Source organism: Cavia porcellus, unplaced genomic scaffold (genome assembly GCF_034190915.1).
Source record: "Cavia porcellus strain 051 isolate PalLab524CR breed Dunkin Hartley unplaced genomic scaffold, mCavPor4.1 scaffold_17, whole genome shotgun sequence".
Taxonomy (NCBI): Eukaryota; Metazoa; Chordata; class Mammalia; order Rodentia; family Caviidae; genus Cavia; species Cavia porcellus.
In genome coordinates, this window is record NW_026947500.1 from 25,015,503 (window position 1) to 25,036,357 (window position 20,855).

The 20,855-nt window shown below is 56.4% G+C and overlaps 3 protein-coding genes across 5 annotated transcripts; all 3 read right to left on the minus strand.

The window, feature by feature from the left end:
- Positions 1-3,757: 3,757 nt before the first annotated feature.
- On the minus strand, positions 3,758-10,114 carry Rin1 (Ras and Rab interactor 1). 2 transcript variants are annotated; one of them, XM_003468088.4, is made up of 11 exons: positions 10,001-10,114; positions 9,537-9,726; positions 9,201-9,381; positions 8,986-9,100; positions 8,827-8,899; positions 8,623-8,714; positions 7,736-8,491; positions 7,173-7,478; positions 6,780-6,911; positions 6,498-6,649; positions 3,758-5,795 (listed from the first exon to the last, which is right to left on the minus strand). In XM_003468088.4, the coding sequence occupies exons 2-11, from the start codon at positions 9,617-9,619 to the stop codon at positions 5,322-5,324; spliced, it is 2,364 nt and encodes a 787-aa protein (XP_003468136.1). In that variant the 5' UTR covers positions 9,620-9,726; positions 10,001-10,114; the 3' UTR covers positions 3,758-5,321. The 2 variants fall into 2 exon arrangements, with proteins under 2 accessions (XP_003468136.1, XP_063083633.1); XM_063227563.1 differs by lacking the exon at positions 10,001-10,114 and having other exon boundaries at positions 9,537-9,987.
- A 473-nt stretch (positions 10,115-10,587) lies between these two features.
- Positions 10,588-18,251, minus strand: Brms1 (BRMS1 transcriptional repressor and anoikis regulator). 2 transcript variants are annotated; one of them, XM_003468089.5, is made up of 10 exons: positions 18,090-18,251; positions 14,338-14,483; positions 14,180-14,270; positions 13,887-14,014; positions 13,647-13,726; positions 13,464-13,560; positions 12,876-12,968; positions 11,849-11,913; positions 11,404-11,443; positions 10,588-11,076 (listed from the first exon to the last, which is right to left on the minus strand). In XM_003468089.5, the coding sequence occupies exons 2-10, from the start codon at positions 14,474-14,476 to the stop codon at positions 11,069-11,071; spliced, it is 741 nt and encodes a 246-aa protein (XP_003468137.2). In that variant the 5' UTR covers positions 14,477-14,483; positions 18,090-18,251; the 3' UTR covers positions 10,588-11,068. The 2 variants fall into 2 exon arrangements, with proteins under 2 accessions (XP_003468137.2, XP_063083635.1); XM_063227565.1 differs by lacking the exon at positions 18,090-18,251 and adding an exon at positions 17,010-17,449.
- A 225-nt stretch (positions 18,252-18,476) lies between these two features.
- Positions 18,477-20,761, minus strand: B4gat1 (beta-1,4-glucuronyltransferase 1). Its single transcript, XM_003468265.5, has 2 exons — positions 19,547-20,761; positions 18,477-19,315 (listed from the first exon to the last, which is right to left on the minus strand). Exons 1-2 carry the CDS (start codon positions 20,600-20,602, stop codon positions 19,124-19,126), a joined length of 1,248 nt encoding a protein of 415 aa, XP_003468313.1. The 5' UTR covers positions 20,603-20,761; the 3' UTR covers positions 18,477-19,123.
- Positions 20,762-20,855: the final 94 nt, after the last annotated feature.

Sequence of the window (20,855 nt, forward strand, 5' to 3'; positions counted from 1 at the left end):
AAGATGAGCACAAGGATGAGAACAAAGATGAGGGTGGGGAGAAGAGAAAGAAAAGAACAAAGGTAGAAAATCTATCTTGTGCCAGCAGTTGGGAGGCTGAGGCAGGAGGATCTGGAGTTCAAGGTCAGCCAAGGCTATTTAATGAGACTGTGTTTTTAAGAAAAAGCAAAAGGGAATTCTGGAAAGGCCTAGACTCACCCCTCAGTATGCAGATAGCCCTTCCCAAGGATGAGGTGTCCTTAGTTGTGCAAGGGGACCCTGTAGGAGCAGACCCTGTACCCAAGGCCCACCACTTAGGGGACCAATTTATCCCAGTTTGCCAAGGGCTAGAATTCTGGTTTCAGCACTGCAAGTGCCACATCCTGGGAAACCCTCAGGCCTGGGAAAAGGAGATAGATGGTTGTCGGGGCCACAGGGAAGACTCTTTCCACCGCACCCTTCTTCAGCTACCTCAGTCCCAGCCTCCCCTCCCTCCCCACTTCCCTCTAGAACTTTCTAGAAGCTCTTACTTTCTCTTCCTGCTGTTTCTGTCACAGCCTCTTCCTCCTGCCCTCAGCGTCCCCAGGGATCTCTGCATCTCCCTGCTTTTCCTGCTGCCTGGAAAGCCTTTCTCCTGGTCCCCTCTCTCTTGCTTTCTGTGTCTGGTCCTGGCTTTTCTGTTGGTCTCGGGGACCTGTCCTCTTTCCAGGCAGCAACATGGACCCCTTGGCTGGGGTCTCTGTTCTCTGCCTCCTTCTGTCTCCTCCCTCCATCTCCAGTGTTTCCAGTCTCTGTCACAGTCTCTGGCTTGTCATTGTCCCTGGGTGGTCCACCCTCCTCCTCTCTCCTGGCACCGCACCTCTGGGGCGGATTGGGGTGGGAGCCAGGTCTTGGGGGTTGTGACCAGGCCCGGAAGGAGAACCCAAGCAGACATGATATTTATGTTGGGACTTCAAAGTACAGCACAGGCCATGGGGTGGGGGGTGGGGAGGGGCCTGGGGAGCAAAAGCCAGACTGAGATTGGTTTAGACTCCTCCCTGGAGAGGGTCTCCTTGGTGACACACATCTCTCCGTGGGACACGAGACCCAGAGTAGAGAAGGAATGGGCTATTTTGGTGCAGAGTTCCAAGAAAGTCGCTTCCTGTGCCCTGGTCCTGGCCTCAGCCTCATCCTTTCTTCCTGTCACTCTGGGCCCCCAGCCCCCACCTCCTCTCAGCATCTGCCGGAGAGACAGGGGGTTTGGGGGGTGGCAGGAGCAGAGGGCTCGATCTCAGCGGGAAAACATCCCTGGCGCTGGGACAGCCTTGTGTTCTGTCTGGCAGAGGCCTTGCCCGGCAGGGCCATGTGGGTCTGTAACCCTGTCAGCCCCAAAGGATCAGGCCAGGCAGGCCCAGCCCCTCACGGCCCCTGGAGTGCACTTTTGGGCTGCCTGCCTGAGGGATAGAGGGGCCATCTCAAAGTTCACCCCACCCCTGACCTCCGCCCTTGGCCTAACCCCTACTAAAGACACCCAGCTGTTGGGTGAGGCGGGGCGGGTAGGCAGGGCTGATCATCTCATCCAGCTCTCTAGGCTCTGGGGCCTGAGCTCCTCCCAGGAGCCCTACCCACCAGGCACTCCTTCAGGCTGGCCACCCCTCAGGAACTACCCCCCCCCCCCACACACACACCTGGGTCTGGAGCCTCATTCTGGGCCCAGGACACTCAGGACCTAAGCCCACCCAGGCCCACAGAGCACCAGCCTCGCCTGCCTCGGGGCCAATACCTCCTCCCAGGCCCTCCCCAACCCTTCCTGTGAATCAGGCCTGCTGGAATCTGATGAGCTCAGGCCTCCCCACCCAGTGCTGCCTGCCTCTGCCTCCTGCCTGGCCAGGGGGGTCATCACACCCCTCATAGGGGTCTTCTCAGCAACTCACAGCCCACTCCCTGGCCCCCAGGGGCTGGAGTGGGAGTAAAGCAGGGCAGGCCAGGGCTTGGAGGGAGATTAGGTAGGAGAGAGACCCGGCCCTCTGGTGCATGCTCCAGTATGCAAAACACGAGTGTCTCTGTGTCTGTTTTGTGTGTCTCTGCTGCATGTGTGTCTCTGTGTGTGGTGTTTGCATACTCAGGGCAGGGACAGGGTGGAAAGAGGAGCTGAGTGCTATGTTTCCTGTGTGTGTGTCACCAGGTCTGAGTGACGATGTGGTGTGGTTGGAGCTCAGCTCGAGTGGGTCTGAGTTTGTCAGGAGGTCCCCGTGGAGCTGATCACCACAAGTCTCTGGGTTGACAGTCCCCATGTGTCATATCGGTGCCCATTAACCTTGGGGGTGATTAGCTGCTATGGCTGGGAGGGTGTCACACACCCTTGTGTTGGAATGTGGATGGGAATGTCGCTGTGTGTTAAGTGGTGGATGTGAATAGGGGTCACAGGGCCATGGCAGGGTGTTAGATGTCATATTGAGGGCAGGTCAGTGGCAGGGGTCTCAATGCCTGCTGTCCATTGTACCCAGTTTAGGCCATCTCATGGCCCTGGCTCCTGGGCTAGGCTGGCTACAAAGCCTGGGACAGGTGGCTCCTCTGTCACCCCCTGCCCGTGCCCTCTTTGTAGAATCCCTGCTTCCCTTGGAGCACCAGGCTGGGCACGGGTTCTCTGGGTCCTCTGAGTCCCCTCGGTGGGAGCCACCAAAAGCACCTGGCATGGGGCTGGAGATGAAACGTGCACACCCCCTGGTGGCAGTGGTGGAGAAGGTGCCACAGGAGCACAGGACCGCTTCCCTCAGAGCCGTCCGGAAGCCATCGCTCCCGCTCCGTATCATTCCATATATATTTACTTACTAAGTGCCCGTTCTGGCTCAGGCATTGCCCTAGGCCCCTGAGGTCTGGCTGGGAATGAGGTCAACTTGGCTGTGGCCCACCAGTGGGAGAGATGGACAATCAGCAGACGCACATGCGCAGCGAGGGTGACTTGAGAAGCTCTAGGAGCAAAGTTTCAAAGCAAGGAAATGACTTGGCTGCTCTCAACTGACCGACAGCAGGGCGGGTCCCAGGCCTGACTTGTGGCAGTGAGAGTAGAAATGGCACGTCCCCTCTTACAGCTGTGGTCTCCTCTTCCACAAGAACAAAGCGTTTTCGGGAGTGCAAAGCCCCTACATCCCAGTGGGGTCTCAGAACCAGGTCAGCGTGAGGGTGATGATGGACCCCTTGCTTCCTTGTGGCTAGGGCTGTGGGTACTTGGTCCATACCAGGCACTGGATAGGCTATGGCAGAGTGGACAAGCTAGTGAGCCTTTCTATCTGGGGAGATTACAGAAGCTGGGGTTGGAATCTTGTTCCCTGAACAAGCCATATACCCCGAGGAAGTCTGCTTCCTCATCTGTAAAATGAGGCTGACATCAGTCAACAGACTGGTCTGTTATCCTGCGAGCTCCTGCCCCTGAATCAATACCGTTGGTCCTGTAGCTTTGAACAGTCACACACACACCAAAGCCCCAGGCAGTGGGCAGGAAGACCTGGGAGTATTCTCATGAGCCATTGCAAGGGGCACGTGAAACTCCAGAAGCAGAAGCTGGGACTGAGTGTGGGAAGGAAGGGAAGAGCTTCAAGAGGTCCCAGAAGCCTGGTTCCAATTCCCAGATCCCTCAGTCTGAGCTCCACATCCAGTTCCTGGGGTTCCTTGAACATCCTCTGCAGACATTCTAGGTCCTTCCTCTAGGGCTAAGCTGGACACATCCTGTGTTAGATTCCCAGAAGCAGCCCTCCCTTTTCCTCCCTAGGGTGGTTCAGTCCTAGTTATTACACTCCAGTCCATGGACAGGTTTTATTGAGCACCTACTGTGTGCTCACACTGAACAAGGCACTGGGGATGGGGACTCGCTGGGAGGACACACAAAAGAGTAAATGGGAGACTTCCTACCAGCAAGGAGATGGGGAGAGGGGTACAGGGTTGGGGGGAATTCGGGGGTCTAGTGAGAAATTTGGGAGCCCTGTAGCTGGGCTATGGGTTGTGTGAAAGCCTCCGTCCACCATTTCTTCCTCCTGGCTGTAATGTCACATGTGTGTTGATGCCTCTTTGTACCTAGCACATGAAAAGAATGTCATGCAGACTGGCTGGGGTCCACCTCCATCTCAGGACAATTTTCCTGAGGAAAGGTCCCTGAGAGACTGGTCTGACCTAGACCCCTAACTCCAAGCGACCTGAGGGCCAGTAATCCCGGGTTTCGCTGTTCCCAGGCTGCCTTAAGGCCACAGATGAGCGAAGACTGCGACCCATGATTGATGCCCATGCTCTGTGGCCCTGAGCCCCCTCCCTGCAGCTTCCTGGCCTGCGCGCGCCCCCTTGTGGTCAGTGGTTGGCATTTTCATTTGTTCAGATTTGCCTCCTGAGTTCCCTTTGGAGCTGTCCTGGCCTTGAGGGCTGTTTTGCTGGGTGGTATCTTCCTGGGAGTCGCTCTCTTGTACCTCAATGGGGCCAACAAGCCTTGCCTTGTATCCTCATAAAGCTTTTATGAGTACTAGAAGTTTAGTTAGAGAAAATGGTTTCAGAACCTCTTTCTCCATTTCTGCTCAGCTCCTGAGGGGGGCCATTATCCACCTTGAGTATCTAGGAGGACTTCCAATCCTGGGAGAAGGCTTCAACACAAATGCTTTAGCCCCTAGAACGTGGCCTCCAGCCAGTAAGACAGATGGAGTGAGAAACCGCAGGTAAGAGCCTGCTGGGCAGGGCAAGGGCTCATGGGAGAGAGCAGACAGCTGCTAACACCCGGCTTCTCCCTCCCTTCTCCCTTCTTCTCCCTTCTCCCTTGCAGCAGCAAGGTCATCCACTGAGCCCTTCCAGGAGGCGGGCAGCGCAGTGCTAGTATCCCCTTTGCTGGGAGGATGCTGAGCCTGGGAGGAGCTGGTCCTTCTGGGGACCTTTGCTGGCACTGTGCTACCTCCCTGAGTCTTCCAGACACCAGCAGTGACTAGAGCCTTTCAGGACCTTGAAGGCCTTGTAACCCCACCTGTGCTCAAGGGGGGGAGATGAAAAAGGAGCTGGGCCCACACACCCCCACCATGCCAGAGGCTGGGCCTCAGTGGGACTTTTCCTCTGCTGGACACACTCACCCCTGCAGGCTGCAGAAGAACAAGAGGCAGAAGACATAGAAGTCTCCCAAGCCCCTCAACTTCACCCTAGTGCCTCAGCTGTGGCCCGGCCCCAGCCTTTAGTAGCTGTGCTCATGGACGTTAAGTATCAGAGGTGGTAGCAGACACAGGAGAGGGCTGGGGTGGTGGTGGCTAAGGAAGCTGTGGCCTTGCTGAGTGGGGCTGGTGGCTCTGCCGGCCTTCTCTGCAGGCTCCTGCCCCAGATGACCTTCTGGTCCTTTCCAGCTACTCCTCTGTGACCAGGTTTTGCTCAGCTTCTGGCTCCCCTTGATGCACGTGGCCTTCTTCAGCTTGACACCTGTCCCCCTCAGCAGCCTTGTACTGTCCCCCACTGTCCTTGGGACTGGCTTTGACCCCCACACTCCCCTGTCCCTGGGCATCTTTCTCCTCTTCCTGGCTGCTGGCCTCTGGCCGCCCACTACCCATCTCCTGTCTTGTGTCCTCCTGGATCTCAGGCCGCTCTGCCCGGCGGTAGACGAGGTAGCCAGCTGTGGGAAGCCTGTGGGCCAGGGCTCCTGGGTGCAGGCGGTGATAGCTCTGTTCCTTGTACAGGAAGAGGCCAAAAGCATCAGGTTGAGTCACTCGGAATTTGGTGGCACAGAGCTGGTTCAGGGTGGCAATGGAGACTCCTGGGGGCACAGCCAAGGTCTTGGAGGTACACCCACTGCTGGGGTCCTGGTAAGCCACTCTGAGGAGGTGCTGTACAGGAGAAATAAAACCAAGGCTCAGTCCTGCCTGTGTCTAGTGCCAGAGACCAGTGAAGGCTGTGGAGGAACAGGGCCCGGTGTTACATATCCAAAGGTGGAACCAATTGGCAAAATATCACACAAAGAGGTCACTCATTGTACACCAAATGACTTAATCCTCGTAGCCATCCTAGGTACCCATTTTATAGATGGGAAAATTGAAGCACAAAGAAAAGTTATTTGCCCAAGTCCCCACAATCAAGAAGTGGTAGAGCTAGGATGAACCCAGAACCTGGTTGCAAGAGGCAGGATTTACAAGCAAGGTAGAGAACAGCAAGGGCAGGGTGTGGGTGTCTCTGAGGACACGTGGGCCAGAGGCCAGACAGAAGGACAGGCTGGAGCCAGAGGACAGTGAAGGCAGAGCCGTGGCTAAGGCTGGAAGCCAGGATTTGGAGCCCAAGCCTACTACCTATGTCCTCTCCATGTTGCTGGCAGTGCCCTATCTGCAAAACAGGGATAATTACTTCTCAGGTTCTGTGGATCCTGGGGAAGGCTTCCCCTGGAGCGTCAGTCCCATGCAGGGCGACTGGAGCACCCTTCATAGGAGGACACTGCTTCCACTGCAGGGATGGGGCAGGTGGGGACCATGCAGGAGAATGACAGGTCTCTCTGGGCCTGGCTGGTTGGGGTTTACGGGGTGGTGGGGCCATGTTACCTGGAAGCTGTGGGTAGCAGGCAGGCACCGCTGCTCCCAGAGCCTCAGGGAACGCTGCAGCTCCTGTGCAGGGCTCAGGGGGAGGGTGTGAGATTGGCTTAGGCTGCTCAGCAGGGCCAAGCTGGCTGATAGGCTGGTCAGGTAGTAGCCACCTGGACACAAGGGGCCAGAATGTAGCTCACACAGGGCTGGGATGACCCCTTCCCCTCCCTGCTTACTCAAGGCCCATATATCAGCTGAGGTCCCCCAGCTCCACCCAGACAGGGAGGTGGCAACCCTCACCCTCTCCAGTGAGCAGAGAAGGTTCCAGAAGCTCCGACATATACTCGGCTTCCAGCAGGAGGTCAGGAAGGTCACATTGGGCCAAGACGAGGCTCAGCAGTGGCAGGAACTCATCAGCACCTGCACTCTCCCCTTAGGGACACAGGAAGAGGCGTTTCAGATGCCTCTGGGGTCAGAGTCTAATCCTTGACTGAGACATTGACCCCTTCCCTCTGCCTGACGGCTCCTAGGCCATGGGGTCATCCAGTAATCACAGGAGTGGCTGTGGAGAAGCCTCAGTTTTACCATCTGAGACAGGAATGTGGGACCATTCTTCTCAGCTGTGCCATTCCAGGGTCCCAGGAGTGTCCCCCTTTGGGGGGGTTGCCTCTAAGTTAGGGGGCTGGGCCATACCTGCCTGGCTCTTCAGGCTTGTATACAGCAGCTTGCAGGCCTGCAGGAGTCGCTTAACCTGGGCGCTGGGTGAGTAGGTACGGAGCAGCTGCAGTAGCTTCTGGCGCACCTGCTCCATCTCCACCAGGGAGGGTGGGCTCAGGTGAGAGCTGAAGGCTCCAGGGCCCTGGGTTCGGGCCAGGCGGAGGCCCTCAGCCAGGCGGCCAAGGGAGCCATCAGCAGAAAGTCGGCGCCGAAGGCGGGCTGCCAGAATGGGCCGGAGAGGCTTGAGTACGGAGCGATGCAATGACTTCTCCAGGACGTGTTCTGCCAGAAGGAGGGCAGGCGGGGTCAGAGAGAAGGGGCAGAAGCTCCCCCAAGCAGGAGGCCCTGAGGAAGACCAGAGCGAGGAAGAGGCAGAGGCAGCAGCCACTTGAACAGTGGTGAGACGAGGGGAGTTTGTAAAGCAGTAGCATAGCATTGGCAAAGCGGGCAATAGCATGGGTGAGTAGAGAGAGGTGCTGGGGGTGGTGGAGCTGGAGATAGCCAGGGACTAAACTGCAGAGATCCAAGCTGGCCCTTACCCAACCTCTCAGCAGGCAACAGCTTCTCAGGCCCCAGCTCTGCACTCAGCATGGCCCGGGCCCGGCTCAGTGCCTGGCGGATGCTTTGCAGCTCCTGGGGCTCGTGGCCAGCCCGCACCTGCGTCAGGAGGTCCTGCACCAGCTGGCCCACGCCTGTGTGCCTGTCCTGTACCAGCGCGGCAGCGGCACGGGTCACCTGCCGCTCGGGAGCCAGCAGGGAGCAGAAGGCAGCGCTCATGGACCTAAGCAGTGGCCGCCTGTGCCACCTGCGGCTCAGACTGGGGGAGACTGAGGGGTTGCCCCGGGACCCTGGCGGGCCCTCCTCCTCGGAACTGCTAGGGGAGCCGCATTCCACCTCCTGGAGGGAGGGCAGGGGTGGTAGACTGGGGCTGGTGCCCCCTGGCACACGGTACCCTACTGAGCTCTCCCTCCGCAGCAGCTGACGAGGGGGGAGCCTCTCGGGGTGGCTGGGGGGTGCCCCAGGCAGCATGGGGACTGGGGGAGGTGGCACAGCAGGTGGAGACAGGGGGCTGGAGGTCTCTGTGGACACGCGCACTTTGAAGCTCGTCTTGAATTTTTCACGCTTGGTGGGGCCGAGGTCCCCTGGGAAGAGGGGGTTGAAGAAGCAGAGCACGGCACCGGTGCCCTGGTCCAGCTCATGGGGGGAGCGGGCCTTCAGCCGGGGTGGCAGTGGGCCTGGTGGGCCTTCGGACAGACCCCGCTGAGCCTTGGTGTTGAGGGAAGAGCTCCAGAACTCTAGGGACCAGAAAGCATGGGGCCTCAGGGTGACTGGGAGGGGGCCCACCAAGGAGAGGAGAGGCATGGTGCCCTCCCTTTCCCTCCTGGCCTCAGCTTCTTTTGTGTTATGGGTGGCAGGGGACCCTTACCAATGCCAAGATGGGAGATGGCCTCCAGCTCCTTGTGGGTGACTGCCTGTTGGATGGCTCTGGGGAGTTGGAGTGGGAGAACAAGGATGTCCCTGAACGCAGAGAGAGGAGCAGACAGGAGTGAGGGATGCTCAGGTTGGGGGGCCAAGGGGCCCAAAGGCCATAGAGGGCAGGAGACACATGGCACCCTGCAGGCTGCCTCACCGGCTATGACAGTAGGCACAGATGAGCTGAACTAGGTCTGGGAACAGAAGCTCAGAGCTCTCCAAAGAGACACCTGAGAGACACAGAGAGTAAGGTGATTCTCAGCCTCTCCCCCAACCCCCATTTCTAGCCCCTTCCACCCAGGCTGGCCCCTCTCACCACCAGGATGTTCCTGGATGTAGTGGCTGGAGACGAAGGAGGGGCCACTGGCCTCTGGCAGCCGCACACACAGGGCCTGGCACTGGCGAGTGTTAGATTTCCGCACCAGGAATGTCTGCAAGTGGCTGAGGTCAGGAGGCTTAGGGCCGTGCCATCTAACCCCTGTCCCTCCCACCCTCTGCTGACTGGTCCCCTGGGGTCAGCACCAGACTCACCCCCGGGGGCTCAGTCCTCAGCACGTGCAGAGCTGCAGCTGCGTTGGCCCGCAGCTGTAGCCACACGGGTCGCGTGATCAGCAGGCGCTCCCGGAGGCTCACGGTGCGTGTGGGTCGCTGGGGCCCACCTGCCTGACCCCCGCTGGCATCAGGTATGTCGTAGAGTGGGTCCTGGAGTGGCCTGGACCCGGGTTCCCAGAATTGAGCAGGAGCCAGGGCCAGAGACCCCTGTCCAGCAGTTTCCAGGCTGCAGAGTGCCCTCCTCCCGTCCCCAGATGGACTCTCCCCACGCAGTCCCTTCCCTCCCCACCTGGCTGCCCTTCCAACTTCACTAACTTCTCTCTCTCCAGGTGTCCATGGGTGACGCTTGGGCTGGGGACGCTAGAATGGTCTGCTTCTGGCTCTCCCAGGTCTCCCATGGTCAGGAGCTCCTCTTTTTTCCTTCTGTTAGGCTTCTCCCAGGACTCAGGAAGAGAATTCAGCCCCCAGGCACAGGCGCACACATTCCCAGGGTGAGTAACACTTCCTGAGGGCGGGTTCGCCTGTCACACCCTCAGTTAACTCTTCTGTGTCCATTCTGCCTGGCCAGTACCCTAATTACTGTCTGTTCTGGGTCTTGCCTGGAGGGTCCAGGATTGCCTCCATGCTAGTGCCATGCTGGGAGCCCCAGCAAGAGGGTGCCACCTCCACACAGTTCTTCCTGCAGCCTAGGCAGCCTCCTCCCACCAGGCAGCTGGGCTGGGGAGGGGTTAAGCAGGGCCCACTCCATCCCCAAAGGCCAGGCCACACCCTTGGATTACCTGAAGTCCTGGTCAGTTGCTCATCTTTCCCTGTCTTGGGGGAGGTGGGGGTGGGTCAACCTTGCAGAAGAGCACCCCCTACTGGTCACAGATGACTCATTCCTGAACCTAACTTGGGTTTTGGGATTTTAGGTTGCCAAGGAAAAAGGATGCTGGGTCTCCATGGAAACCAACCCCTTTGCTTAACTGAGGTTCTGGGGGTGGTTCTGACACACAGCTAACCAGGGGGAGTGTGGTGGTGAGGCCGTCAGCACATGGTGCCACAGCTGGCTGCCACCCACACACAGGCCTTGCTAGCCCGCCTGCTGATCCCCCAGGCAACTGGGGCAGGTGCAGACTTGACCGGCTCTCCAAGCACATGCGCCAGGCCCTTCCCCACCCCAGGCCACGTGCTTCATGTGTGTGCTCTGCCTGTGCCACATGTAGCTTCCAACTCCAGGCCCAGCCAATGTTTCTCCAGCCTACACCCCAACTCAGAGCATCCCAAAGTGCAAGGACTCCATAAGAGTCTGCCTGCCTCAGGCACTCCCCAACTGAAGACTTGATTCCCTGCTGGGTAAATCAGACACACTTTGCTCATGCCAGAATTCCAGAAAAGGTTTTAATTCCAGTTCTTACAATCAGGGAGCAGATTCCAGGAATGGCCCTGAGAAAAGCTGGGGACCCTGGCTACCACCTCTGGCTGCAGACAGGCCCTTGAGATAGCATTTCCGGTTTAGAGTTCTTGTGCTGGAGGGCCCAGCTCCTGGGCTAGTGGCTGGAGTCCGAATATCTGAGGTCACCAGGAGGAATGTTGCTTTGGCTTAGGACAAGGCCCCTCTCCTTTGTCACTGACACTGCGGGGTGGGCTGGGTAAGGGACAGAGACAACAGTCTTGCCGGGGGCCAGGTCAGCTCCAGAGCTACAGCTGTGCAGGCTGAGGCAGGGTCCAGATGAGTGGTCCCTGCAGCAGCACTGGAGAGTTGGCTGGGCGGCCCCTGGGTGTGCCAATCTGCCTTCTGCAGGAAGATTCGAGTCCTGGGTATAGTGCCAGCTGTTCCAAGGGAACCCCCCCGGGTGTGAACAGCATCATGGTCCTGCAAGTCATTGAGAAGAAGTTAAACCTAGAAGAAGGCAGCCACTTCCGAAGGGGACCTAGAAGGTGCCTCTGGAAGCCCTTATCCCTGGGGCTCAGCATTCCAGCCAGCCCTCACCCGTCCCAGCTGGGGGCTCTGTTTCACCTTTACATCATCTAGCTCCATCAACCCAGAGCTTCCTGTGCCCAAACTCCCACAACCCTTCAGACCTAAGTGAGCTCACTGATTGTCACAGCCTATCTCTCTCTGGGCTCCTTCCCTGGAGGCCAGAAGCGGGGATGGTAGTGGCAAAGGGGAGGGGAGGCAGGACGGCCCCATGGTTCTTACCATCTGCTTTTCTCTTCTGAGGGGACACTGCTGCTCTGGCCTGTATAGTAAGAAAAGGCGCCTGTGAGAGCCCAGCTTGGCAATCCCACACCCTGCTGCCTCTGATGGGAGAGCAGAAGTTGGAGCCGCAGGGATCCGAGGCAGCATGAGACCCCTTCTAGGCAAAGCTCTGGGGTGCTGCTTGTCCAAGGCCCAGCCAGCTCTGTTATCTTCCCCCCTTCTTGCCCTGCAGCAAGGCCTCTGGGATGCGGGCACCTGAGGGTAGGGCACAGCATGTAGAGAAACCACAGGCACTGGGGGAGACAGAAAAGGCAGCCCATGTGACACACAGGGGGACCATGAGCTGCTGGAGTGCCAGCACACCTGGGCTGAGGCAGGGGAGCAGGGAACACCCAGGTACTCGGACATCAGAACTAATGTCAAGGTAGGGAACACGTGGACTCACCTTTTTGATAGCCGTCCAGTCCTCTAGGATGTCTATCTCCTGCAGCATGTACACGATATAAGGGCCTACGACATGGGTCAAGGAAATGGAGCAGCCACTGGGGGTGGGGGGACAGGTAGCAGGCGCTCAGCCCAGGAAGCCAAGGTGGCTCAGGAGAAGCAGCAGAGAAGGTGCTGAGAGCCTGCGGGCTCCGCCTTTTACCTCTGGGCCTCCTGGCTCAGGAGAGTATTAAGCCTATTTCAAGGAGGCCAAGAGGGCACCAATCCCCTTCCTGCTTTCTCCAGCACCTACAGGGCTCTGCTGTCAGGCTTTCCGTCACTAACTGGCCCCAGGTTGAGCCACGTCTTCCATTTGAAGGCAGAATCCAGTCTCTTCCACCTGAAAACCACACTCCCCCATGCCCATCTGAGGTCTCCATACGCTCGCCCACCACTCTTTCCACCACTGCCTCCCAGGGCCTGCCCTCCTGGCCTCCATCAGCTCATCTCTGTGCTACGCTTGCGGAACTGCTGGAGAGACAGGAAGCCATAGGCTGAGGGGCTCTCTTGAGGTGGAGCAGAAGCAGCAAAGACCCTCTGGGGTGTGGGCACCCCAGGGTAGGGCACAGGGTATAGGGAAGCCACAGGCAATCGGGGACAAAGAAAGGCAGCCTGTGAGATGAGCAGCAGGGGCAGGGAGGGATGGGCTGGAGCATGGAGGAGAGGGAGTGGCGAGGCCCAGGGCAGGGAAGTCTGAGACTTCCTGGAGCTCAGACCTGGGGACGCAGAGGAAAAGCTGGGGGAAGAGGGTCCTCAAAGACTGATGCCCACTTAGGAAGTTATGGGGAGTCATTAGGCTGAATTTTCTATTTTTCTAGGATCCATATATGTTCCTGACAGCTGGACTGGCTTGGACAGTCATGTGATATTAAATGGCCATAAATGTGTGTTACCCGACTCTGTTCTCATGTTCCCTCCAAGCCCCTCCTGAGGCTGTAGTCTGTCCTGACTTCCTGGCCAGTGCTGTGCCACCCTGGGTGGAAGGATACCAGAAACCAGAGGTGCCTTCTTCCTCTTGCTCGGTGGCAGTGAGTCCCAGGTCCTGGAGCTGCCTCTGGCATGCAGTTTCTCATCCCACCACTCTGCGGCCCCACACCCACAGTCAGGATCAGGGCACTGGCACACACGCTATTCCCTCCCGTGTGGCCTATGCCTCTGCTCACTCCCCCGCCCCCCATCGCCACTCAGGGCAGTGGCCTGACACTACCCTGAGCTTGGGACTGAAAACCCTTTAGGACTGCCCAGGTCCTGGCCGAACCAGCAGTCCCAGAGAAGGGTAGAGGCCACCACCCTCCTGTGAGCCTCGGTTTCTCCATTTGTTGAGAAGACAGTGAGAAAAAAATCAATTTCTGCCTGCCCTAGACCACACATGACACAGTTGTAACGGGTACGGAGGGGACTATGTCTATTGTATGGTGGGGGAGTCAGACAGAGACCCCTCTTCTGGAAAGTATGGAAGGGGGCAGGTGACCCTGCTGTATGCCAGATCCTTTCCAGGCCTATGTCCTCACAGGGACCCCAGGAAGCAAAGGCCCACAGAGGGAAGGGCATTGGCAGAGCCTGGCCCCTGCCCTCACCCGAGCTGATGTCCAGGCTCTGGCGATCCTCCTCCAGCCTCTGGATCCGCTCCTGCAGCTCCCCCTGGAGCGTGTCATAGAGCAGCAGCTTCTCACTCTGGAAGGGGCGAAGCCGCTTAGCCTGGCACCACCTGGACGCTCAGCCTCGCCCACCCTGCATGGCTGCCCGGGAGCTCAGCTCACCTCCAGGTGCTGCTTGGCCCCTTGCAGCTCACACTCGTACTTATTCCTAATCACATCCAGACAGAAGCCCTTGTAGATTCCTGCAAGGGGGGGGGGGGCGCACTGCTCTGCTGGGGGCCTGTGCCCAGAAGGGAGGGTAACACATCCGAGAGGACAGCCCGAGGCTGGGCAGGGACAAAAGTGGAAGGGGCTGGAGCTGCAGGTTCTGGGAGGGTAAGAGGGCACAGGCCAGCCACGGACCTGCTACCTGGATGCGAATCTTGAGGCTCCGCTGCAGTCCCCCGAGAGGCTCTGTGTACTCGGGGGCTCTCTCAGCCCCCACTTCCTCTAGCCGCAAGCGCAGCTGACTCAGCCGCTCCCTGAACAACCTGGGGGGTGAGCAACTGTCAGGCAACCCTGAGAGTCCCTTATGGCTGTTAGGCAAGCATTGCCACGAGGGTCCGAGTTTGGCACTCGTCACCCTGGGCATCGGTACCGGCCTGCTCTCCTCACCCCAGCTGCCCGCAGATCCCGCCCGAGCTGCCCAGGCTCACTTCTCCTTCAGCTCTGAGAACTGCTTCTCCAGGTCGAGCATTTCACTGACGCACTCACTGCGGCGCCGCTCATAGTCCTCGTCGTCCATCTCTGGGAAGAGAGGCTGGTGAGCGAGGCTCACAGCGGCGGGCGGCTGTGCCCGGGGGTGGGGGATTACCTGAGCTCTCCTCTTCTGACTCGGTCTGGCTGCCGCTCCGTTCCTCCTCACTTTCTTCCTCTTCCCCATTCATCTCGGCAGCTGAGTCGCCCTCTGCTTCCATCTCTTCCGCGTCTTTGCTCGGAGGTTGGATGGGCATTTGGGCTCTGGGGGAGGGGGTGCAGGTGTCACTCACATCTGGCCAGGCTCAGAGCAAGACAGCAGCCAGTCAGGAATCCAAGGAAACCTGACCCTCAGCGGGGTGTGTGTGGGGAGGTAACTGGCCTCACCCCTCATTCTTGTGGAAGCCAGGGTACCATGGATATACTCATCCCTTGGATGTCGCTGGTGATCCCAATTCTGGGAATACTGGCTGAAGTTATGATCCACTGATGAGGAGGGCTGAGGGTGGATTCCCCAGTGGCGATGGAACTGGGCCTAACTTCTGACCAGGGCTTCAAGGCCCTCCACCCCATCTTACAGCCAGCCCTCCTACTTCCATCACCCTTCCTTTGCCCAAGTAGTTTTTTTGAATTAAAATGCTCCCTGTCCCCCTTCCCAATACTCCACAGTCCTCTTGCTTTTTGCTGGGCTCTGGGGCCCCAGGCCCTCAGTGCTCCGCCAACTCTGTCTTCTCTTGGCAGGCACCATGGTCTCAATGTGTCCCAGAGTTCATGTGTTGAAAACTTTTTTTTTTTCCATCGGTACCAGGGATCAAACTCCTGACTGCACAGTTGCAAGGCAGACACTTATGCTGCTGACCTAAATCCCCAGGGCCATGTGTTGAAAACTTAATCTCTAGTCCGGGTGTTCAGAGATGTGCCCTTTGAAAGGTGACTAGGTCTGTCCTCAGGGGCCGACTAATACCACTGTCACAAGAGTGGGTTACTGTGGCAGGGGGTTCCTGATAAAAGATGAGTCTGGCCTTGTCCTCTCTCTCACCCTGTCACCCACTGCCATGGAATAGAGCAGCAAGAAAGCCCTCGAAGACATCTGGGCCCCTGAGCTTTGGATTCCCTGCCCCTAGGACCCTTAAGAATGAAATCTCTGTTCTTTATACATGGTATTACCCAGTCTGGCTTTTTTTTTTTTTTTTGTACATATGTGTGTGTGGTATGGTGACTTGAACCCAGGACCTCACACATGTTAAGCACAAGTTCTACCGCTGAGCTACTCTCCAAGCCCTCAGGTATTGTTTATTTTTGTTTTTTGAGATGGGGCCTTGCTGTGTACTTAGTTTTGTCTGGTCTTGAACTCACTGTGTAGCCTAAGTTGAGTTTGAACTCACAGTGGTTCTCCTGCTTCAGCCTCTCTAGTGCTGGGATTACAGGCATAGAACTCCACACCCAGTTATAGCAACATGAAATGAACTAAAACAGCAGTCTCCTTCCTAGATTAGAGGTACTCAGGTATGCTCTATCATTAAGAAAAAAGACCTGGATTCAATCCATCCCCAGCACTATTAAAAAAAAAAAAAAGGGCAGAAATACTGAACTTCACCCATTTCACTTGGCCATTCTGTTTTTTTTTTTTAATTTTTATTTTATTTTTATTGTCTTTTTCCTTTGATCGAACTCACGACTGCCTGCTTGCAAGGCAGGCACTTATGCCGCTGAGCTAAATCTCCAGCCCCGATCATTCTGTTTTTACAGCTACTCTTTTCCAGATCTTTTGTACACTTGCTGCTTCTTTTATCTCCTACTTTTTGGATCTATTTCTGTACCTCTTGCTCTTACTGAAACTGATCCTACAGTCAAGGACTTCCTTGTGGCTAATGTCATATTACCTCGGGGCTTTTCACTGAGCTACATGAAAAGGCCTTATATAAACTTTTTTATTTGGAGAGTAGGTCTTGCTAAGTTGCTAAATTGCCTAGGCTGGGCTTGAACTTGCCATCCTTCTGCATTAGTGTCATCATGCCTGACTTCAGTGCTTATCTGAATTGGCCTTTCAGAAACATTGAATACTCCTAAGCACTTCTTTTATCCATTCGTCTGACAGTTACCGAGCACCTAATATAAGTACCATCAGCTATTGTGATACAACTGTGACAGACTTTGATCTCAGAGAGCTTACAAATTCTGGGTGAGGAAAAAAAAAACCCGACACTGAAACCAAAACAAACAAACACAAACAAAAAGTCAGTTACTAGGATATAGGGAGAATTAAGTCAGAGGTAAGGGTCTAAACAGGACCTGGGTGAAGTAGTGAGGGCTTCCAGAGGAAGATGGACCCAATGGGGGCCCTGAGTTCACTGAAGGAGGGAACATTCTTGGCAGCGTGAGCAGCAAATGCCAAGGCCCAGAAATGAGAACAGGAGAGGCTGGGGGCACAAGGGTCTGACTTTCAACAAGCTCTGGGCTGCAGATTAGTCATCAGCAGCAGATTTTCCAAGCCATCAGAAGGTATGGCCAACAAGGAGGAATGTGGAGTGAGAAGGGATCCATGATGGAACTTTCAGAGTCAGCAAACGGGCAGATTAGGAAACAAAAGAGGGAAAACTCAAAATCACAGAGAAACAGAACTGCAAAAAGAAAGAATAGTGGTAGTGCCCAAGGCCACCAACAGATCACTATAGAGGAAGACTTAAGTAGTTCGCTTCCTGGATCATTTCTCTGTCATCTGGGGGGCTGTTTCACTGTGTCTGTTTGTCTCTCTTGTTGAAACAGGATCTCACTATAGTTCAGGCTGACCTTAAATTCACAGTGCCAGCAGTGGTCCTCCTGCCTCAGCATCCTGGGTGCCAGCATCACTGCTCTTCTTTCAACTTCTCTATCTACTGCAGTTAGGATAGTGTAGACACCGTTCCCTCCAGGAAGCATTGTCTGTTTGCATTTCCTGCCTTCCATTCTCATGTCTGTTCTCCCCATGTGTGTGGCAGCCTTACTTGAGCAGGGGCTGCACATGCTCCTTGTTCACATAATGCCTGGAAGATTTGCAAATACAGATTACACAAGACAAATTTCCAGTGCAGGGATTGGCTTTTATGTCTTGATAGACCCAGGCGCCTTGAGGTGACCAATATTCCTTGACACCCATTCAAGCAGCATGCTGTCCCTGGCCTATGGAATTTAGCCACAGTTTTGAATGGTTTCACTAATGATCTGAGCCTGAACTGGAAACCAACCTCATCTTTTTTTTTTTTTGGTACCGAGGATCGAACTCACGACCGCAAGGCCGGCGCGTTTATGCCGCTAAGCTAAATCCCCAGCCCGCCAACCTCATTTTTCCTATTCTCAAATCTCATTGGCAATAGCTCCTCATTGTTAAGTGTATGCACCTTGTAAGATGCAATCTTAAGTCCTATTTCTTTCAGAAAGCTTGTTTTTCTTGCAGGTGACTCTGATTTTGACTCTTAATTAGGCACAACCTCTTCTCTTTAAGCCGGGTGCAAAAACGGGATAACCATTCCCGATCCCTCGAAAAGACTGTAAGATTTAAGGGTGGAAAATCTCACTGTAAGTGCTGTGCACATACAATTTGTTTCTCTAAAGCACCTTGAGGGCAGGCTTCTACGGAAGGCAGACCCCTCCCCACAATCACAGAGGCTAATTTAGATTTTCTGAGGCCCTCCGCGAGGCTCCCACCTCGCTTTACCCTCAGATATACCGGCGCGGACTAGAGAACAGAGGGCTGTTCCCGGGTCTGCTGCGGCCCTGCGGCCCCGCGCGCATCACGCCAGTTAAGTCTCCGCTGCGGCTCGGGAGGAGATTGTGTTGGCTCCGACCGGCTGACCAGAGGCCAACCCAGGCGGCAGGCGTGGTGATACGCACCCCGGGATGTGTGGCCTCCGGCTTCACGTCCAACTCCCTTAGAGATGACCGAGTCCACCGGTATTGGCCACCGCCACCGGGCTCCCGGAAGCTTTGTGCAGGTCCCTCTTCCCCACGGGGGGCGGGCCTATCGGCGCTTCCTTGTGCATCATCAACAGGCGCCCACCCACGAAGCTCACGATTGGCCAACTGGGGAAAGGCATGCTGGGATACCGCGGGTCGGTCTCCATAGCAACCGGGCGACATTCACAGAGGCCTTCGGTCTGCTGGGAAGACCCTGGTGATTTCTTCGCTTTACTGCCAAGTGGCCCTTGGTCCTTGGCCACCTCCCCACAGCGCGGAAGGGGAAAACCCGGGGCCCCAGCGCAGAAGAGTAACAAAAGCAGCTGTGGATGTGAACACTCGTTTATTTACACTTTGTCATTCGAGGCAACCATCCCAGGCCATCGGAGGGTACAGGTCTCAGATTGTCCCTCATAGAGCCTGCAGACCCTTCCCTCCTCCAGAGCGCCCGAGGGCAGAGGCTTGGCAGAAGCACAAAGTTGAGGTTTCCGTCCAAAAGTTAAGAATTAAGTTCCAAAAGGCCTGTTTCATTAAGTACTAAGACTTCTTAGCTCTGTCCCATTCATTCGTTTTGCTCTCACTACCCATTCACCCAAGATTGTTAATAACAACAACAATAATAATAATACTGTAATAATATTAATACTTCACATTTGTACGAAGCTTACAGAATATTTTCACATACAGCATCTCATCTGAGCCCCCCAAAAGTTCTGTGAGGTAGGCATTCTTACCTCCCTTTTTACAGACAGGGTAACCGAGGCTCAGAGAGGTAATAGGATTTGCTCAAGGCCACACAGCTAGTTAGTGGTAAAGCTAGGACTTGCTCCCAGCACCCCATATTCAAGTCCAGTGTTTCAACTCCACAGCTACCTCTGTAAAGTGGAGTGACATGTCTTACCCCAGTCAGGCCTGAGGTGTGGCCTGAGGAGCCAGAGGCTGAGACTTCTCAGACTAGGGAAGGGAAGGACTCAGCAGCGTCGGGGAGAGTTGAGGTACTTGGTCTTCAACTCCTGTTTGAACTGGCGGTAAAGGATCTTATTGTGCTGATTTTCAGCCTCCTTTTGGGGATGGAACTTCAAGGCTTCTTTGAAGCCCTTATGAACCAGGAAACCTTCATTCAGCACCTCAAAGTCAAACCCTGCCACGTGCAATTCACAGGCCTGTAAAAGAAGACACAGATCAGCAAAGTTTGATGACATTTCCCGATCCCAAACAGGCAGCTCAAAAGCCACACAGTAACTTCCACATCTCTCTGGAGGCATCTTGGAACTTCTACCCAACCACTCCCCAAACTATGATCCCTCCTGCATCTCTGCTTCTTTTCCATCATCCCATCCCTAATCTCATCCCCCCTCTTGCCCATTTCCGCCCACCCTTTCCCGTTTAGGCACCTGGCTGATGCGATTGAAGCCATATTGCCGAAAGCGCTCGTCAAAAGCAGGCACCTTGCCTCCAGCCACATAGAAAGGCTCCCAGGGATCCTGCCAAGGCACCACATAGGCAGGCCTCAGCAAGCTTTCTTCTGGCAGGTTGACCCAGCGAGAGTAGTTGGTGGGTGCCTGGCAGGGTGTGCAGAGCCCATAATAGAAGGGCCGCACCTCCCCCACCTGGTAGAGCTGCAGCAGCTCTGCCTTATTCGTGGGCATGCGGCGGGCTCGGCGGATCTCGAAAGCTGGCACCACTAGGGCCGTTCCTCCCCACTGGTTGCTCTGATCCAACATTTCTCGCAGGCCTCTCCACAGCCCCTCACTGGGCACCATGTCTGCATCGATCACCAGGGCATAGTTGGCTCCCTCTCGAGCCAGATTCCTCAACAGGTTGTTAGGGTAGGAGACATTGGTGCCCAGTGCATAATTGATCCCGGGCTGGGCCACCTTGGCTAGCTTGTCAAAGACTTCTTGGCAGGAGCGAAGTAGTGCAAACTCTCCCGGCTCCCGGGGGTCGGGCACTGAGGCCTCATAACGTGAGGGGCACACAAGGTGCATGGCAACCCTGGCGCGCATGTCGGGGCAGTGGCTGCTCAGCGCGTAGGCCAGCACCGTGGCCAGCTGCACCTCCTCCTTGGTAGCCGCAAACACTGAGATGGACAGCGGGCCCTCCCACCGCTCCAGCAGGCCCGATAGATGCAGCAGGTTGTCCACGCTGGCATGCGTGGCCAGGATCACATCGCTGGGGTCCATAGTGGTCTTCAGGAGGCCCCGATAGACGCGGTAATCGCCGCTAGAGTCCAGGACGCCTCCAGAGGCCAGCGCGGTGCGGAGCTGCGCCTTGACTTGGTCTACGGATCGCGGGGACGGCGGGAAGAACTCGAAATATTGGTCTTGCTCTTCCTGCCCGTGTAGTCCGGACAGTAGCGACAGGTAGAGCAGCTGAAGCATCGCCACGAGCATAAGGGCGGCCAAAAGCAGCTGATAGAAGGCGCATCGAATGGCGTAGGACATCTGCATGGTTCCTGGGGCTCGGGGCGCACAGCAGGGACCACCGAGTTGCGCAGCAGGGACCACAGGGCCTCAACGTCTACCCGCGTCTACCAGCGGCCGCAAGCCCGGCTTTACCGCAGCCTGCCGAGCGTACCCGAAGCTCCCCGAAACCAACCGAGCCCGGCACACTGCCCCGCCCGCTGTCCGCCCGCGTCGGTTTCTGAGCGCTCGAGCTCGCCCTCTGCGAGAGAGGAGGAGCTACTGCACCCGCCGCGCGCTT

Bases quoted from the DNA above. Each gene is read 5' to 3' on its own strand.
- Brms1 (XM_003468089.5), bottom strand. From the start codon at position 14,476: ATGCCCATCCAACCTCCGAGCAAAGACGCGGAAGAGATGGAAGCAGAG. The intron at 13,727-13,886 runs GTCCGTGGCTGG...CCCCCCTTGCAG, and splicing joins GATTCGCATCCAGGTAGCAG to GAATCTACAAGGGCTTCTGT. The intron at 12,969-13,463 runs GTGAGGGCAGGG...GTGGGGCCGCAG, and splicing joins GAGCCTGGACATCAGCTCGG to AGTGGTGGGATGAGAAACTG.
- Rin1 (XM_003468088.4), bottom strand. From the start codon at position 9,619: ATGGGAGACCTGGGAGAGCCAGAAGCAGACCATTCTAGCGTCCCCAGC. The intron at 8,900-8,985 runs GTGAGAGGGGCC...TGTGTCTCTCAG, and splicing joins CATCCAGGAACATCCTGGTG to GTGTCTCTTTGGAGAGCTCT. The intron at 6,650-6,779 runs GTGAGGGTTGCC...CCTTGTGTCCAG, and splicing joins TTCTCTGCTCACTGGAGAGG to GTGGCTACTACCTGACCAGC.
- B4gat1 (XM_003468265.5), bottom strand. From the start codon at position 20,602: ATGCAGATGTCCTACGCCATTCGATGCGCCTTCTATCAGCTGCTTTTG. The intron at 19,316-19,546 runs GTGCCTAAACGG...CTTCTTTTACAG, and splicing joins GCTTCAATCGCATCAGCCAG to GCCTGTGAATTGCACGTGGC.